Source organism: Sesamum indicum, linkage group LG4 (assembly GCF_000512975.1).
Source record: "Sesamum indicum cultivar Zhongzhi No. 13 linkage group LG4, S_indicum_v1.0, whole genome shotgun sequence".
NCBI classification, from domain to species: domain Eukaryota; kingdom Viridiplantae; phylum Streptophyta; class Magnoliopsida; order Lamiales; family Pedaliaceae; genus Sesamum; species Sesamum indicum.
The window spans coordinates 11,739,630-11,758,762 of NC_026148.1; the positions used below are offsets into that span (position 1 = coordinate 11,739,630).

The 19,133-nt window shown below is 34.7% G+C and overlaps 2 protein-coding genes across 4 annotated transcripts; one reads left to right on the top strand and one right to left on the bottom strand.

The window, feature by feature from the left end:
* LOC105160773 (SET and MYND domain-containing protein 4) lies at nt 3,055-10,549 on the top strand. Its single transcript, XM_011078252.2, has 15 exons — nt 3,055-3,266; nt 3,351-3,485; nt 3,701-3,787; nt 4,035-4,106; nt 4,500-4,692; nt 5,503-5,621; nt 5,937-6,326; nt 6,417-6,551; nt 6,726-6,836; nt 7,688-7,843; nt 8,065-8,283; nt 8,668-8,831; nt 9,097-9,211; nt 9,348-9,428; nt 9,986-10,549. The coding sequence occupies exons 1-15, from the start codon at nt 3,138-3,140 to the stop codon at nt 10,193-10,195; spliced, it is 2,316 nt and encodes a 771-aa protein (XP_011076554.1). The 5' UTR covers nt 3,055-3,137; the 3' UTR covers nt 10,196-10,549.
* On the bottom strand, nt 11,788-17,753 carry LOC105160774 (titin homolog). Of its 3 annotated transcripts, XM_011078254.2 has the most exons (14): nt 17,688-17,753; nt 17,417-17,586; nt 16,994-17,049; nt 16,788-16,887; nt 16,174-16,359; nt 15,964-16,075; nt 15,832-15,865; nt 15,643-15,680; nt 15,515-15,537; nt 15,284-15,436; nt 12,693-15,166; nt 12,337-12,426; nt 12,160-12,235; nt 11,788-12,065 (listed from the first exon to the last, which is right to left on the bottom strand). In XM_011078254.2, the coding sequence occupies exons 4-13, from the start codon at nt 16,856-16,858 to the stop codon at nt 12,189-12,191; spliced, it is 3,228 nt and encodes a 1,075-aa protein (XP_011076556.1). In that variant the 5' UTR covers nt 16,859-16,887; nt 16,994-17,049; nt 17,417-17,586; nt 17,688-17,753; the 3' UTR covers nt 11,788-12,065; nt 12,160-12,188. The 3 variants fall into 3 exon arrangements, with proteins under 3 accessions (XP_011076556.1, XP_011076555.1, XP_011076557.1); XM_011078253.2 differs by having other exon boundaries at nt 11,788-12,235; XM_011078255.2 differs by having other exon boundaries at nt 11,788-12,235; nt 16,994-17,052.

Here is a 19,133-nt window from a genome sequence, read left to right on the forward strand (position 1 = left end):
GAGCCCTTTGTGCAATGGTTATTCTCACTTGGTGCAACATTGGGACTAATTTTATACCACCTCCCAAAGTGGTATTAGTTATTAAGGCATAAAAGTAATTAGTATAGAGTTTTCATTTTATATCGGGTCCTCATACAATAAAGTAAATATTGTATTAGCATATACCAATTTTCTTATATAGGTCTATATATCAAAGTAAACAAGGGCAAACTATATTCAAGCACACCGTAGTTGGTGTCCACATCCAACGAATAATTATTACCGACAGCAACTCCACGAGCCATTCTGAAAATACCAGTGCCACCAACGATGGGGAACTCACTGTCTTTCTCGATAATAGGGTTTCTTCCCAAAATGTTTATGATGCTGCCGTTGTACTTGCCCTCCGTGAACACGATGTCCGGCCTCATCTGGAGAGCCGTACTGTGCAACTCAATGTAATCGATCGTCCCCTAAGCCCGTCCCACGACTTTTGAGTCTGGCTTAGGCCCAACTATCAATAAATCGTCAATCATGTTGAGTAGACTGAAAGTCGTGGCGGAATTGGACGTGATCGTGTACTCAACCACCGAGTTGGGGCTATCACTGCCGACAACATCCTGAAAATAAAAATGAAGCATAATTTTGGGTACCTTTACATGGTCAAGACTCTAGAACTATTTGTGGACGAGTTTAGAATTTTGAGCGTTGGATTTTGACATAAGTATATATTAGGAAAAAGTTACAGCGGCCTCCACTAAAATTTAACATAATTTCTAATACTCCACATTATTTGACAAATGACAAATATCAATTAAATGAAAAATAACTATATAACTTCTAAATGGTGCGTGAACAATATTATTGTAGGTTTAGTTATTTTTTTATTATAAAAAAAGAAAATAATAAAGATATATCTAAAATAATACAAATAATATAAATATAACAAGTTATGGACATAGAATTTTTCTTGTAAAATTTTAATAAGGATGGTGCATGGAATCCACGACTTCAATTCGGCTAACAGCCTTGACAAGTGAAGGCTGTCAACCTCACTTGTCAAGGCTGGTTCAACCTTTTCTTTTTTAATAAATATTTATTATTATTATTATTATTATTATTATTATTATTATTATTATTATTATTATTATTATTATAGAATATAATTTTTTAAATATTTTTCTAATTAAATCAATGTTCTAATAAACTTATTGTTGTTATTTTGATATATTTATTGAATTGAATCAACCAAATATTTTATATATTATGTTTATAATAACTTATCTCGATATACAAAATAATAACTCAATTCAAAAAAATATTAATATAATAATAACTAAATTGTAATAACTTACATAAAGTGAAACAAAAATTTAATTGTATTTTAATATTTGTATTTATTGTAATATTTATAACAATTGATTGTAAATAATATATTATTATTATTGTTAATGTTATTATTAATATATTATTATTATATATTATGATTGTTTAATTATAAATATTATAACGAATACAACTAATAAATTTTTAACATTGATTATAATAATAACAAATTTTACGGAATAATAACAAATATATATAATAGTTTAGGAAATAAATTACATATACAGACACGTCGCAATAATAATTAATACTATATAATTTCCTAATTAACTTGAACACAGTAAAACCACCTTATTATCTATATTGTATATAAAAAAAAAAAAAAAATTCCACTTTCACTCACAGATAGCGGTTACTTACACAGTGATACCAATTTTTTAAATTACCAAAAATATCCTTATGTATTTCCAATCACTTCTACTCAAATTCTTCTTTTGTCTATTTATTTATACTAATATATACTTTTACTCACAAACAACAGTTTGTAAAACAGCGATACCAATTTTTTTTATATTGATAATATCACTAAATTAGTTTATTTTATTTATTTATTTATTTATTAAAATGTGATATATTAATTTATATATTTAAATATTGTTTATAATTTGTTTAAAATATAAACAATTATTATTATATGCACGTAGGAACAACGTGGCATAACCACTAGTTATACAGAGAAAAACTGCAAATAGTACTTAATTAATTAACTGGATTAAGAACAATCAATGTACTAAAATTTATCCATGATTTTATTGATCTAGAAGGGGGTGGAAAACACATAAATAATCATCTAAAAATCCAATTAAATCAATTTTCGTTCTTTATCTTTTGTATTTTAGTAATTAGTCTTTTATCTTTTTAAAATAATAAATAGGTCCTATAATTCTTTTGTAATTTTGATTCTTAAATTTTTTAAATTTACAAATATTGTCAGAAAAAAGCATATTATCGCCCAATATGTGCTTTTTATAATTTAGGGCTATTGTTCTCATTTGTCATTTTAATTGACCAAAATTACAAAAAATTAAAAGTCATAGGACCTATTTGTCACCTAGTTCGTGGTATGACTGGGGTCTTATGATTATGTGTTAGGACTGTTAGATTATTTTCTCGATGTACTGCATGGTGCCGACCAGTCAGTGTGGAGCAGGTGTACACAAGCTCAGTTGGAAATGGTTGCTAGACTGTGAACATCAAAATTGAGAATATTTTTTTCGTGAAATGCTACGATGAGGTCTTCCAGTGGGCTAATATAGATATATTGTCCCACGATCACAACCTACCCACCAATTATTATAGTACGAAAAAATTAATAAATTTTTTTAATTTACCCGTTAAAAAAATCGATACGTATAAAAAATAGTTGGATACTGTAATTAAAGGATGGCATTGATGGGTCCGGATAAACAATAAGCATAATTTCCTATTTTCATATGGGTACTTAACCTACGAATGAAGTCTAATTTAGTTGTAATATTATGATAGTGGATTTTAATTCGTGTCAAGTTATTTTTACAAAAATAATTATAATTAATTTATTTTAATTAATAATACATATTAATTTATTTTAATTAATAATACATGTTGATTTTTTTTAATTATTATTTTAATTAATAATACATGTTGATTTATTTTAATTAATAATAATTAAGTGCTAGTGACTTAAGTCACAGATGCGATTGTCATAAACCTCTATAATCACCCACCAACGTTGGAGTTCACTCTGCTCGTCGTTCACGTACACCCCCAAATTCCCCAACGCTTAGCCGAGCATGGAGAAGCTGAAATCTGCAATCCCTGAAACCCTAAAGCGGAAAATTGCTGAAAGCACGGCCAACGACCTCCACTCCACTTGCTCTTCGCTCCTCCAGTTCTTCCAAAACTTGCCCCTCTTTCACCAGGTACAACTTTGATATAGTGAATGGGTGATTTTTTTGTTGAATTTATATATTTTTGTTCTCCTGATTTTGGTCGATTGTTTGCAGATGGTTAGGGATTTGACGGACCCTGAAATGGCGCTGTGCGGAAAGAATAAGGAAGCTGCGATGGAAGCCAAGGCCAAAGGCAATGAGTGCTTTGCCAAAGGGGATTATTCAAATGCTTTGCGGTTCTATTCTCAGGTTGAAACGAAAGAAGGAAGGACAGTTAGTTTCTTGAGTTCGTATTTTAGTTTAATTTCGTGTCTTGCTCTGATGTTGGATTATGTTTGAAGAATAGTAGTTGTACTTGATGGCATTGTTTATGTTGATTACTGAATGGAATCAGTCAGTAGATGTGGCTTCAAGTCTATGTCTGCATATTTATTCCGAAGTTCTTTGTTCAAACTGAAAAACAGGCACTGCGCATGGCTCCACCGGATGTTGAAGATAAGGAGAAAAATCTACTTGCAACACTTTACCTTAACCGTGCTTCCTCGTTGCATGTGAGTTTTAGCTTGAGATTGTTCTCAGGGCTTTTCATGCTGAGCAGTAATAATGCAAAAGTTTTCATGAATGGAAAAATGTTTATTTTTAGCCTGTGGAATATTTGGATTTATATGGAAGGCTTTTGGTAGTAGACCGTTAGCTTGTTGGCTTTTGGGATTGTGTTATTAAGATATTGATTTGTTTGATGCATACTTTGACTAGCTTTTTCTCTGTTCATTTCTTTTTCATGTGATTTATCTCCAGAAATTGGGATTCTTTCTGGAAAGTCTGCAAGACTGCAGCCGGGCTCTCATACTATCCCCTGGCTATGCAAAGGTGAAGTATTAGTTCCATCATCTATCTTCTCCTATTTCGCTGAAATTGATGATATTTTTGGATCCCGAAAGGATTTGTAATATTATTCAATTATCGTATGTGTAGTTGTGCAGAAAATCTTTTGCTACCTTCGAAAAGGCTTATCTGCTGTTTGTCTAACCATGATCTTCTCATTATTTTGACTGAAAACTCGTGATTTTAGCATGTACTATTCACACTTGCTCATTTGTACAAATTAACTTACATGAGTTTCTTGGCCTTGCGTAGCATCAGGAAGTGGTAATAAGAGATATGCCAAATTGAGAAAGAAGAGAATTCCATCTCATTATCCTACTTTCAAGTTTCTACCATTTCGTATCTTAACTAAAATTCCAAATTTACATCTTACTGTAGGCATGGTTTAGAAGAGCCAAGGCAAATTTATCATTGAGCAACTACAAAGATGCTATTAGTGATTTGACTGTTTCCCTAAAGATAGAGACATCTCTGAGTGGTAAAAGGCAGATAGAAAGTGAACTAAACATGTTACATGATCAATTCAGGCCGAGAAGTAGTGCTATGGAACAACCAAATGATGACAGATCAGGTTTTTCTCGACATCATCTTCATTTCTATATTTCGTCTTACATATATATATATATATATATATTTATGAACTCGATCTGTTTTCCTAATATTTATTTATAATCTCCAATTGCAATACCTTTGTGCTGCTGACGCATGTCAATTGTACCACTAATATGACATTTTTCCTGTATTTCGTCTTTCTTATTCTGCGATTAATAAATCTATCATCCTAGTCTCTATTTAATATTTTCTTTTAGTAAAGGCTCTTGTTAATCAAACTGTTTAATGGTTCCATGTAAGGGGGGCGTCTAGTGGTTGACAGCTTTGGTCCTGAGGATGTCTATAAATAAAAAATATTATATTCTAGTCAAATATTTACCATAGAATATCAATATTAGTTGTTATTTAATAAATTGCAAAAGATTGAAGTGTTAATGCAAGAAATCAGTTGAGTTGGTTGAACCAGTCATTGGTTCAAATCATCCAAACTGATCTCTCATTACACACAATTGACATGGTTAAGTTTTAGTGAGATTAGCAGGGTTGCTCATTTGCTGCTGTGGGGTTCAGTCACGGATTTGGAGAAGTTTGTTTTCTCACTTATCTAAGGCTCATTAACTATCATACTGTTCGATCAATCTTTTTTCTTGACTATTGTTGCTTGTGTCTTTAGCTGACTATGCATTGGTCGTAACAAGTTAATTTTGAGTTGAACCATTAAACCAATGCATTTTTTATTGTGTGCACCTTGTTTCTTTGATATTTTGCTTTCCTGTAACAAGTGTTTTTTCCTTGCATGATGTCTTATATTGTAGGTCTTATGTGACAGATGAGCAACTTCAAGTGGAACTCCAGTGTGTCCCAATACCAACTAAAGGGAGGGGAATGACTTCTTGTACTGACGTTCCTCTGGCTTCTCTAATTCATAAGGAAGATCCTTATGCTGCGGTATGAAGTAAACTTTTTTATTTTCTTAGCTTTAAGCAATATTTTACTACTTTGATCATGTCCACTTATTCCTTAATAAAGCGTAGTTGCTGCTGTCCTTTTGCTCATCTAATGGATTTCCTGTTCTGAATTGTGTAAAAAATAATATGTGCTTCCGCTTCAAATTATTGGTGAATCTTAGAATATCTTGGCATGATTGTTATTCACTGTCTTCCACCAAAATCATCATTGCAATTGTTAAGTTCAACGGCAGCGTAGGCAAAAACCTGCTGAGTTTTGAAGATGCAGAAGTCTTTAATTTGGTGAATGGTGCAGATTATATTGAAGCATTGTCGGGAAACTCATTGTGCTTTCTGCTTCAATGAACTACCAGCAGATACAGTGCCCTGTATGTCATGTTCAATTCCATTATACTGCTCTCTAAAATGTCAACTGCAAGCTGGAGGACAAGATTTTTCAAACTATAAGAGCAAATATGAATTTCCAGAAGACTTGTCCGATGTTCTTGAACAATATATAAGAAATGTGACTTCACCTGGCATTTCGAGTTCAAACTTTGAACATGCTGAACATAGACATGAGTGTCTAGGTGTGAACTGGCCTGCAGTTTTGCCATCTGATGTGATTCTGGCTGGCCGTATCCTTGTGAAGCATATACAACAACAGAGTCGTGGTGGAGTTCAGCCTAAATATCACGGAATTCTAGTAAGTTTTTTAATATTTTGCTTTTGCTTCTATATCAGCTCCATTAGTTAATGTATTTTGCTCCAAGCTGACAACACTGGTTATCTCTAGGATCTTTGTCAGAATTATGGACAACTTTCATCTGATAGCAAATTGGAGTTTCATGTGTATTCTATGATTCTGATGTGCTGTCTTCAGCAAGTCCTCGCCACCAGACTTCCTTTAAACTCGGAGATAACTTCAGAGGTAAGTTACACTGCTCGATAATTATGAAAAGCTGCAGTTGTAATTCTATAGGCTCCAAAATCTCTGTTTCTGTATCATTTCAAATTGTTATGATACAGTATTCATCTTGTTATTTGTTCTCCTTACATCAGCAATCTTATTTCTTATTTAATTTTTAATTTTTTGGCAGTGCAGATTATCATGCTTCTCTCTCAAATTCGGGTCAATTCTATGGCAGTTGTCCGTATGAAATACTCTGATGGAAAGCAGCCCCTAGATTATGATGCAACAAGTTCGGTGGAACAGGTATTAGTTACTGTGGAAATATTTAAATATTCAGGTTGAACCATCCTCAAAATATCAATATAGCCAGCAATTTGACATTATTATTAAACATAGTGAGTATTCTTGTATGCATAGTGCATTTCTATTATATTGGTCTTCCTGTTCCGTCATCTGGCTTATGTTCTTCATGTAGCATTCAAACCAAATGACTCTATGAAATTCCGTTGATACTTCCACATATTACGCGTAACGCACAGTTGCATCGCTAGTTGTGTTTTCAGATAACAGTGCAAGATCACCCTCGTTGAGAAAATAAAAGATTGAGTTGATATAAGTGCGGAGCACTTCATAATGCATTTGAGTACATGTGTGGAACGCTTCATAACGCATTTTAGTTCTAGGAGTAAAGATGCAAATAAAATCACTTTTGTCCATCTTGATGCAGCTTCTGATCATTAGATATATTGTGAGATATCAATTCAAGGCATTGGCTAGTTTATTTTGGCCCGTAACTTCAAGTCAGGTGGTTATAACATGTGTTAATCTTTCTATGAATAATCATAGAAGTTGCGTCTAGGATGCAAATCAGACATGTTTGATTTTGTTTTTGCATATTGCACTATCTAATAAGGAAGCATTTCCTGGAGCTCAATAAAATTGTCATTTTATTATATGACTAGACGGACAGACCGGATTCCTGTTACCTTTGATGTAGTTCCTTTCATGTTGGAGAAACTTGATGCTTTTATTATTCAAAGTTTTGTAATAGCTTTTATGTAACTAAAACACATGGGTTTTTCTCTACTTCAATTTGATCTAAAAAATAATGGTAATTTTTTAATGTCCTGAACCTGTGTGAGATATTTTTATAGGTTCAAGTGGCTCAAGCCGTGTATTCTGGTGGGAGTTTCTTCAACCATTCTTGCCAGCCGAATGCTCATGCGTATTTCCTTTCACGTACTCTCTTCATACGAGCAACGGAACATGTTGCAGCAGGATCTGAACTGGAGCTCTCCTATGGCCCTCAGGTAGTCAGATCTATGGTATAGTTACGGAAAAAGGTCAATGAATTTTATATGATACAACCGGACTTATAATGATTATTCTATTATGGATGAATTGCTTAACCAGTCTGCATAACATTTGGAAGTTCTCTATAGAATACTTGGAGAACACAATCAAGCTACTCATTCTACACAATAAGTGGGGAAGAAAGTTATTGTTCTAAGCAATATATTACTGGTGACAGGTGGGACAGTGGGATTGCAGTGAGCGACGCAAGTTTTTGGAAGATCGATACTCATTTATATGTCAGTGTAGCGGTTGTTCTCAAGTGAATCTATCTGATCTTGTCCATTCTGGGTATCACTGTAATAGATCAAATTGTTTTGGAGTAGTAATGGACAGTTGTATTGCAAAATATGAGAGAGAAAAACTCAAACATGTCAAAGGACCAAATTCTTTACAGGTATTATACTGTAAGTTCAATTTTTCTAAGTTGAAGAAATTTCCATAATTGAACATGTAATCCACAAAGGTTTAAGAACATCTAGCAGATTCATTCTTACATTTGGATGAAAGTTGAAACAATATCACTATTTAGTGTGCATGTACAAGCAAAGCAGCTTTAAAGTTCATGCATCTCATGTTCTGCTATACTCTTCATATGAACACTTAGTTCCTATAAATTTGGTAGGAACCTACTTATTACCGCCGTACCATTTTCCTTTACTTCGTGAAGTTGATAATATAAACTAGAAATGACATGAAAGAATCACCTTGCCTTCACATAACAATTGTGAACAAATTTATCTCTCACATCTTACTTTTGCTCTGTGTGTACTTATTCAAGGATATGCTTCATGATGATAACATCGGGAGAGTGGCCAGTCGCCTGTTTGAGCAAACTGATTACAGTTGCTGTTTTGAGCCAGGCTATTGTTTGAGTTGCGGCTCTCTTTGTGATCTTGAAGCTTCACAAGAAACAATCACCAAAGCTGAGATTTGCATTAAAAGGTAGTGCTGCTTCAATTTACTACTGAAATTTCTTTATACTGAGAAACTCAAAAGCTTTTGCAATATTTGTGCCACCAACAACTTTTTTCTACATATTAAGATCTTGCTATGGCACTCCTCTTGTGATTTCTATTACATGCATAAGCAAATGAGTGACATGACCAAGTTTTCTTTGATTTTGTATTACATTGTATTTTGTCATGTTTTTATTTGTCCATAAGAGCATTTAAAACTGTGCATTTCATTGATCCATTTCACTGTTCAGATTGCAGGATGCACTAGCTTCTTGTGAAACCCCAACTACTTTAATTATGGATGCTTTGAAATCTATTGACATTTTAAGAACACTATTGCATCCTTTCAACAAGAGAATTGCTGAGGTAGTTCATGGCTTCCTATTGGTCTTACCTTCTCTTTTGCGATATTGATATGATATGCAGCATGCGTTGCCTTATTTCTCTTATATAGAAAGGATCAGAGTGAACAAGTCTTCAATGATACAATTGATGTTGTCAGGTGGAAGATAATATTGCACAAGCATTTTGTTCTACCGGTGAAATTCAAGCTGCGATGGCCCATTGCCTGGCTTCAATTAAGGTAAGCTTTGATTTTCAAGCTACCACAAGCCTTGGATTGTAATACACCTATCAATTCTCTAGCGGGATCTTGTTACAAGTGGACTTAAAACCCCTAAACAGAATCATGTTCAGCTGGAAATATCTCTCATTTGGAGTGCGTCTGCTTTTCCAGCAAATAATATCATGTTCTGCCCCTTATATATGAGGATTTTTGGGAAAAGCAACAAACTCTTTGATATCTTCTCTGCGTCATTTTACTTTGGGCTTCTATTATAAGCTGACTAGGAAATTAAGTGGTTACAAGCAAGTAAAGAATTTTTTAGGTTTTTGTCTGATACATGCTGTGTGATAGAGAACCCAAGACCATATCAAAACATAACTCTTGAGGATTTCTTCATGTTGGGTAACTGCTCTCCCGGAACATACTTAAGATATATTTGAATTGCTAAAACTGGTTAGATGCTTTTTATTCTCAGAGATAATTACAACATCATATCTTGAGATTTGATTTAATTACATGTTAACTGCCCTTCTTGCAAAATCCCAATTCAACTATGACAAGTTTTTTGCCAACAGATCCTGGAAAAGCTCTATGGTGAAGACCACATCGTCATTGGAAATGAGTTGATTAAACTATCCTCTATTCAGCTATCCATGGGTCAGAAAAGTACTGCAGACAACACGAATCAAATCGTTGCAATATTTTCACGATATTATGGATCTCATGCGGACATCATGTTCCCATATTTGCGATACCTTAAGAGAGAAGCAGGGAAACGTGTTTGAGTAAGAAAGTCACTTCATGCTTTTCACTTTAAGACTTTATCCCTGGACCACATGGCTTTTTGCGAGGCTTTGTTAAATTCTGGGTTTTTGGAGTCTACACTAGGAAAGAAGGGGAATCCAGCAACTTGGTTTAGTAACGATTTTCCAACTTAGATCAGTAAATTAGATTGTAACCTATACTGTTATTATTGATGGGAATTCGGTGTTTTCGTTAAGGTCTGATTGTTAAATTTGTGAAGATGATGTAATGTAGCAATGGAAGCGACATTTAAATTCTAGATTATTGTGCGAACATTCTTAAAAATACATAAGAATTTATTATGATTTCCTTGGTTTAAATGAATATATAGAAAAGTTTGTAACGCGAATAAGTACCAGAAATGCTTGGTGATGTATGATTTAGTTTGGTCCTCATATGACGGAAAATCTGCCTAGATTAGGTGAAACAGGATTTCCGGATATGTATTGAGGTGGTGGTTTTTTGCGATTGGTCGAATGAAATTGACGTATCTCAATATCTCATTAAGTTTTTATTCATTTTTGTGATGAACTTATTAAAATGTTCTTATAGACTATCAATAATAATTTTATTTACTTTTAAAATTTTATTAATTTTTGTATGAACTAATTAAATACTTTTTTTAATGATTCCTCAAAATTTTCTATATGAAGGGTACTTGTAATTATACTAAATTTTAGGGAATTATTGTAATTTACTCTAATAATTATTATGATTTGGTTGAAAATCTAATTATTGTTATTATTTCAGGATTTATATTTATGATCTCAGTCAATTTGTGCAAACAAAATTATGTAGAGTAAAATTAGGTTTACTTTTCCGTAAATTTGCTGCTTCCAAGTGGATTAGTTGTAAATCAACTACAACCCTAATGTTACATTACACACCAACATATGATGTATGGAATGGAGATGATACAATATAGATACGGAAAATGACAATTTTTTTCAAAATTTTAGGACATGAAATAGGGCTAGGTATAGCTAATGATATTGGAAAGCTAAATAAATTTCAATGCTGGTTATTACTATTCTTTTTAGTAGATCTATAATTTGTTTTTTTATTATTTTTGAGAATTTTTATTGTTTATACTTTTCTAGAGCATATTGAAAATAAATTTATTGAAACTATTAACACTATGGCAATGTCTTGGAACCATTAAAATGTGGCAAACAATTACAATTCCACATTCTTTGGCTAAAAAGATGAAAATAAAGATACCTCCCAAGTCCCATCTAAGCAACACTAATAGACGAAGATCAAATATCATGCGGCAGGCAAAAGGTCTTGGATGCTCATCAATTTAACATGAAGAAAACAATGAAATAGGACTAGAAAATTCTTACCTGAGCATGTGGTATATATCAATCATCTTATGATTCTATGTATTCAATATAGCTGTAGCATCTTGTTGCTTACACTAATGGGCAGTAATCTCAATAATTATTTATACTGATATAAAAGAGAACTCTGTTTTTGTATCAATTTTTAAATATTCAAATTTACCCTTTAATTTATTCAGATTACTGGATATTCAGCGGCCAAATTCCATGGTTAATGTGTCAAATTGTAATTCCAACAGAACATCCAGAAAGCCAGAAAGTAATGGATGTGTAAAACAAACTTTGAATCATTACAGAATTTGATACAAAGAAGACAGATAAAATACAAAAATTCTGGGAATTGCATCGGCAGAAGTTGCTAAAATTTCTATCCTTCTTGTCACATGCTATAATCGATTTGTGCATTGAAACAAATCAGATGCTAAATCTACAGATATACCTGGTCTTCACTGATCTGCTGCAGCAGGAGGATAGTCCATTTTGTTTGGAGCACAAAACTCTCGAGCGCCTGACGGAAAAAGAAATACAAGTCAGCGCTGGCTTCAAACAAAATGCACTAGTAGCAGGTCACATGCTGAGGTAGAGTTCCAGGCTGAGCATACAACGTTAATTTCTGTCTTGGATCCATCTCCTATTTGCTGCCTTTAAATGCTGAAAGAGAGAAGAATGACCTTGTTGCTGAAAGACAAAGTAGAAGACGATATTCAATCAAGAGACAGTCAAAGAAGATGTAGCATAAGGATTAAGGAAGCGGAAGCAAAGAGCAAAACCCAATTCACCTTTGGTTGTGATCATGGGAGCTGAAACATGGCCGTCCTGTAACTGCTGGGATAAACTCTGAGCACTGAACTTACTGATATTTGCTTGAGCTGAAACACAATTTGTTTCATCAATCAACATATGAAACTTTAAATTCATTAACAAGATAGCATGCAACACTAAATTCATCAACAAGTGGATTAATTTTTACAAGTCGGCTGGTTAAATTTCTCAGTTATTATTTTGCTCTGGATTCCAAGGTGTGGGAGCTGGGTGATGGGAAGAGTTGTCATCAACAACTACCAGTCCAGTTTTATACTGATAAAATTAGTTTGTTTACTGACAATGATTATGAGCTTTAGCTCAAGAACAGTACCAGGGTGTTCATAATCATTGGAAACTTTCTGGTGGCTGTTGTTCTTGGAATGAAGGGTTGCTTTGCGCAGTAGATTTTCAGCATTTCTCTTATTTACAAATTTGGAATCCTCAGTATCATCTTCTCCTTCAGAAAACACAGATGGGCTAGACCAACCAGTTGAATTTGCGTCATTCTTGCTCTTTCGAGCAAATTTTAGTAGCCTCTTTAATCCTTTGGGAGCATCTTTCTGATAGACCATCGGTGGAGGATTTTCAGCGTTGCCCCAGGCAATGACATCAGATTCGGTGCTCTCCTCAAGAAGCATTTGTGACAGAGAATTACGAACTCGAGGACTTGACGCTTCAACTGGGGCTATATAGGCTGGTGAACCCACCATTTGGGAAGCAGTGGCCCCAGAAGTAACCGGGTCATCTTCATGCTCCTCCATTTCTACCCACGCTGAGGGTGAGATGGTGGATTCTTCTTCAGCCTCAGCTTTTAATTCAGGCTCTATCACCTTGTCCATACCATCTTCTGTTGGGGGGTCAACTTGACTAAAGCCCTCCTTGTCCTCATATTTCTTGGGGCTTCTCATGGCAGTCTCAGATTCCATACCTGTGTGGATTTTGCACTCTCCAGTTTCCCTCTGTTCATTCTGAATCACTACATCAGAACTAGAAACTGTTAAACTTTCCTCATCCAGGGTCAGATCTTCAGGCTTCCTCGATGGTTCCTGAGGCTGAGTAGAAGATTTTTTTTTCTTCACAACTGAACTAGCACTGTTGATAGTTCCAGAACCTCTTCGAAGAGAAGTCTTTGATTCCAGTGGTACCACACTGCTCTTCTTAGTAACCTTGCTGTATAAGCTAGGTTTTGTTGCAGAAGCAAGATCTTCAGGGGCAGTTATGACTTTGCTTTTTGGGGTTTTCCTAGGCTTTGTCACAGACTGCTGTTGATTTTCAGTAGCAGTTCTCAGGCTTTTCTTGCTATCGTTCTTATTCGAATTTACCGTCTTAGCTCGGGTTTGTGATGTCTCTTCCTTCGGGCTGGGTCGAGAAACTGATGGTGTAGGCTGTGATCTTCTACGAGTTGGAGTTGCACCAGTAGAAGATGCAGCACGGGCTTTAGCAGGTGATGGCTCTGGAGCTCTCGGTGATGGCGCCGATGGCCACGATTTGCGTGTCGCGGGCACAGAAGATGCTCTTGGAGGTGCTTTCTTAACAACGCCAAGTCTCGGACTTTCAGTCTTAGGAATTGCAGGTTGAGCTACACTCTTTTGTGGTTTCTGCATCTTCTTCATGGTATGTTTTTTACCAGCATCACTTGCATTTCCTGAGGTCAATTGTGATTTCTTGGCATCAAATATTTGTTGCATTGCTTTCAATTGTTTGTCTTTCTCTGTTTTTTTTCTAGCAGCTTCTCCCCGAAGTTTCTCATCCCTCCTCTCCTTGTATTGATCATAAAAGTTGCCTCTATGCTCAGAAGGCAAGCTCTGTCTTTTGCTGCTAGCAGGCACAACAGTCCGGCTTTTCACAGGCTTAGTTTCCATCATCTTCGTCAGCAGCTCATTTAGTTCTGCTTCCTTTTGACGGCTCCACTCGGCTGAGGCAGTTAACTTGTCACCAACATCAGTTGATTCAGTTGGAAGGATTTCCTCTTGCATAACTACTGGACTACATGCTCCTTTTTCAGGTGAGTCTATTTTGGCATCTGCTCCACAAGGCTCAATAGGATATACTTGTGAAGCAACACCAGGCCCAGCCTCAGATTCTGGTGAATTATTTTCAATTTCCCTACTTTCAGCGCTATTTTGCTCAGTAACAGCATCCTCAGCAAAACTTTCTTGTGGACAATGTGAAGAATCTTCACCCATTCCGCTACTCCATCTTCTGAGTACAGATTTATTTGCACCAATAGATGCACTCAACAATGACCTTGCCTTCTGAATATCCACTATTTGATCCCTCTGTTTGCTTTCAAACAGATTTATTGCATCTTGAACACTCATTCTCCTCACGTTGTTTTCAGGTTTTTTTGGTGCTTGCTCAGATCCTTCTTCATCACTATCATTTGCAGCTGGATCTTTAGGCAGAGTTGATCTTTCTCTGGCAGGAAAGTGATTCAGACTCTTAATAGTTATTGCAGTAGACCTTCGAGATCCAGATCGTCCAATTTGTATCCTCCGCATTGGAGATGCTGACCTCCTAGGTGAAGCAGATCTTATGAGAGTGCGACTTCGTTCGGCAGACGGTTGCTCTTCCTCACTTGAGAAAGAAGATTCATCACTTTCTGTAGAGCTTTGCCTCTCTACCTGTGCAACTTTGGCTGGAGAGACACCATATCTTACTTGTGTCTCTGAAGATAATGATTTGGTGGTATTGTTATTCCCCACTTTTGAACCGACTCCGTCACTCTCCGACACCTGTTTGCTGCTGGAATTTTCAACAGCCTCAGTTCCTTGTCTCACTTCTATGTACTTGCGCAACGAATCACTGGAACAAACATACATGACAATTGGTAATCATTAAGACTAGATTTCTCTGACAAAGTTAGGACAATGCTTCTAATTGGAACAATATTGATCCTTTCTGTTTTACATCCAGGTATACCTCAAGTCTCCAGATCCAAGATGTTGCGAGAACTTCTCTATATCAGTCATCTCTTCCACAGAATACCTAGAACCAGCAGCCTGGTCAAAAGCATTGGTCAGTTCTCCTCCCAATGCAGTGAGTCTTAAGTCCATGGCCCGCAGCAATTCATTCCTGTAGGCAACCAACAGTAAAAGAACAGAATATGCTATCTTGGAATTTTACATAGTGGCAGAAAAGTGAGTAACATACTTTGAAGAATCTGAGCCTTCAGTCTGCAGACAATCCATTAACGGTAGATGCAGTTAAAATAGTATATTGAAACAGCTTTCTGTAAGGCAAACAAAGCAGGGAAAAATAGAAAACAAACACCAACTTACTCTTGGAGTTGAGCCCGAACCATTAGAGTAGTTGCCATCTGCCAGAAGCAAAAAGTGAACAAATTAAATTGGCACAACAATGGTAAGATTTTTTTAATCACTTCGGCTAGGTTTTCTTTCTTTGGCAAGAGCACATGAATAAAGTCAGAAACAGCTACTAATCATATAACTAGATATGCAGACACTAACCAGATTCCCCACTCTGTAGCTGATACTCTATACCCTGACGAAAGAAAATTAATCATTTTTAATACTTAGAGTTCAACTCAAGGTGGAAAACTGACTTTAACTTGCGCATAGAATAAGATGAAATCGTCTTACCTTCGCATATAGAGAAAGATGAAAGCTGCGGGCTTCCTCTAGCTGAGATATCTCATTTCTCAACGAATTGGTAATATCCAATATGTTTGCTGAACCAATTATATGCAGAAACCTGTTTTATGAAAATAAATTTACAATAAAGGGAATATAAGAACCACCAGACTCTCTCTAACAAAAGCAAACCAGCAAAAACTAGAATGTCTGCTCAACCTTATTAATGTGGATTTTGTAAACCATTTGACATCATGTGAATCATCTGGAGGGCTAAGTTTATACTTGGCATTGGATCTTTCTGAATTCATAGCTTTGAGTTCAGCAGAATGCAGTAAAAGATGCTCCAGAAGTCCAGATGTCACTCTCTCTTTCTTGTTCATGTAACTTACGTACGCCTCATACCTTAATAAAGAACCAAAAGAATCAAATAAATAAATAACAACAATAATTATTAAGATAATAAAGGCCACCAATGGCAGAATGGCATAAAACTAATTATCAAAATCAAGAATATCTAGAGGCAATTCTACAAGCAATGAGACTTCAAATCACCAATAGTCTAGAGAACGTAAATTCTACACGTGATGGTAGTTTTCCAGAAAGAATGAAGCAGAAATGCAGAGAGTATTACAAAGAAATTTTTTGTGAACATCACTCTCTACTCACAAGAATGGATGAAGCAAAATGTACATTAAAAGAAGAAACATAAATGGTGTTAAAAAACTTCAGAAATGTAAAACAGATTAAGATACAGAAAGATGAGAGATACTGCAACACAATGTCCGACATATTTGCAAGAAATAAAGTGATAAGCTTTATAGAGTTATAACCTATTTTGGCTTGGGAAAATGTGGAACTCAGCATAATTGAGCGGAGCATTGGCATCTATTGCTGCCTCCATCTTCACCAGTTTATTCTGAAGACACAATACTAATCAAAGAAACTAGAATTAGTTCAACAAGCTTGTTTGCTATTTCACTTTAAATCCGCCTCCAAATTTTACAGCCACCGAATGAAGAAAGAAATGCATCATTACCTGAGTCTCTTAAGCCTTTATCATTCCGAACTAGAGCTCCACATAATTAAGGCAACCTGCTATACAGACACATTCATCCATCCATTAATTATCACTCAAACACTAATATCCAAAGAATCGTGTAAATGTGTTTGTATGACCAGACACACTTTGATAAAATTGAAAGCACCACACAAAACTAAAATGAACGCTGCCAATCAAATTCCGCATTTCCGAATAAATATTTGATGCTTGAAAGAGCCAACCAAAATGAAACCGACCAAATTCTAACTTTCGAACATTCACTAAACAACACCAGACACCAAAAACCAATCAACAGAAAAGTTTTCCATGGCACATTCAATGAGAATTATGCCGAAAATTTCCAGAACATACCCAAAAAGAACAAAAAATTGAAACTGAACATAAAACCACCACACATACTTCCTGAGATCAGATCTAGCTCAAAAGCAGAACAACACACTTCCGAGTCCACCGACAAACAACAAATCCAGGAGAAAAAACACAAATAAATAAAAACACTAGCACAGCTTCATTCACCGCCAGCACCAAACTTCAAATCCAGTATTTCTCACAAACGCATAGAACAATGCCTGTAACCGCACAAGCAGAAAAGACATCAATACCAAACTCAAGTGAAGAGAGCTAGAGAGAGAGAGTAGTAACTGGAATTAAGGCAAAAACTGATCCTCACCTTACAGAAGCAGAGAGAGAGAGAGAGAGAGAGAGAGAGAGAGAGGAGGTAGGAGGTGAGTGAGGTACTGAGGTGTTATATTCAAATCCCCTTTTTTATTTGTGTGTAGAGAGAGAAAAGCAAATGCGGAGGAGGAGGAGCCTTTCCCTTTTTTTTGAGTGTAGAGAGAGAAACCCCCCCACCCCACCCCACCCCCAACATTCAAAATCCACAAACATTATTACATTATTATTTTTCTTTTTTTTTTTCCAAAAAACAAATTGGAAAAATACAGAGAAGGATTGAGGATTGGATTTCTACGATGCCGATTACATCGCCGGAGAATCGTACCGTTGTAGCTGACGTCGGATTTTCCTACATTATTATTATCTTAACTTTTGTCTTTCTTTAAACCAAGAAAAAGGAAATTCCCGTGTAATTTCTAATATACGCACTAGGTTTAGTTTATTAATTATTACCCGTCATAACACGTAATTATCTTTATTTTTGTCTTTCTTTAAACCAAGAAAAAGGAAATTCCCGTGTAATTTCTAATATACGCACTAGGTTTAGTTTATTAATTATTACCCGTCATAACACGTAATTTTTATGTTTATATATCATAAATAAAAATAATATATATAAATTAATATATTATAATTAAAATATAAAAAAAATAATATAATAAAATAATATAGAGTCACTTTTATAAACGAAAAACAAAAGTAATTACAATGTCATAATGCAAATTGTGTGTTTATGAATTTATTAAAATAAGAAAATATCACAATCGAAATTTTGGATTTATTTATTTTGCGGGTACAAATTTCTACTAAATATATCATCTTTTATTTTTAAAATATATTATAAATAAAAATAAAATATTTATAAAAAAAATTAATATAGTATTGTCACAAATTGCAGTTTCATAATAGTATAGATTAGTTAATGCTGGATAAGATTTATAACTAAGCGACGTAAGATGGTTTGGTGATTGCAAAAAGAAGTAGCGATTTTGGGGTAATAAAGTGTTAGTTAGATATTGATGAAGGTAAAGTTGCTGGTCCCAAGCTTTGGACTTTAGGAAAGCGTTATTAATGGCAATAGAGATATTAATAAAAAGTGTGGTTGGTAAGGTGGAGGAATTCTTGGTGATAATGATGTTTTCTTAATTTTTACAAAAGCTTTTTTCACCTTGCTTTAGATTCCCTTTTTTTTTTTTTACATTAAATTTAGATAATTTGTCCCAACCCTTTTAAATATATTTGGGTTTAGAATATTTTTTTCTATTAAATTAAATTAATTTTAATTCAATCACCTCTGGATTAAACATAAATGAATCAAGTCGAGCAAAATATGTTGTTATTCAAGCTTGTTTGAATTTGATCTGATAATTGCCCAAATGAGTTTTAATTGGATCAAACATGATCAGATTGAAGTAATATATTACTGTTAAAAATGAAGATT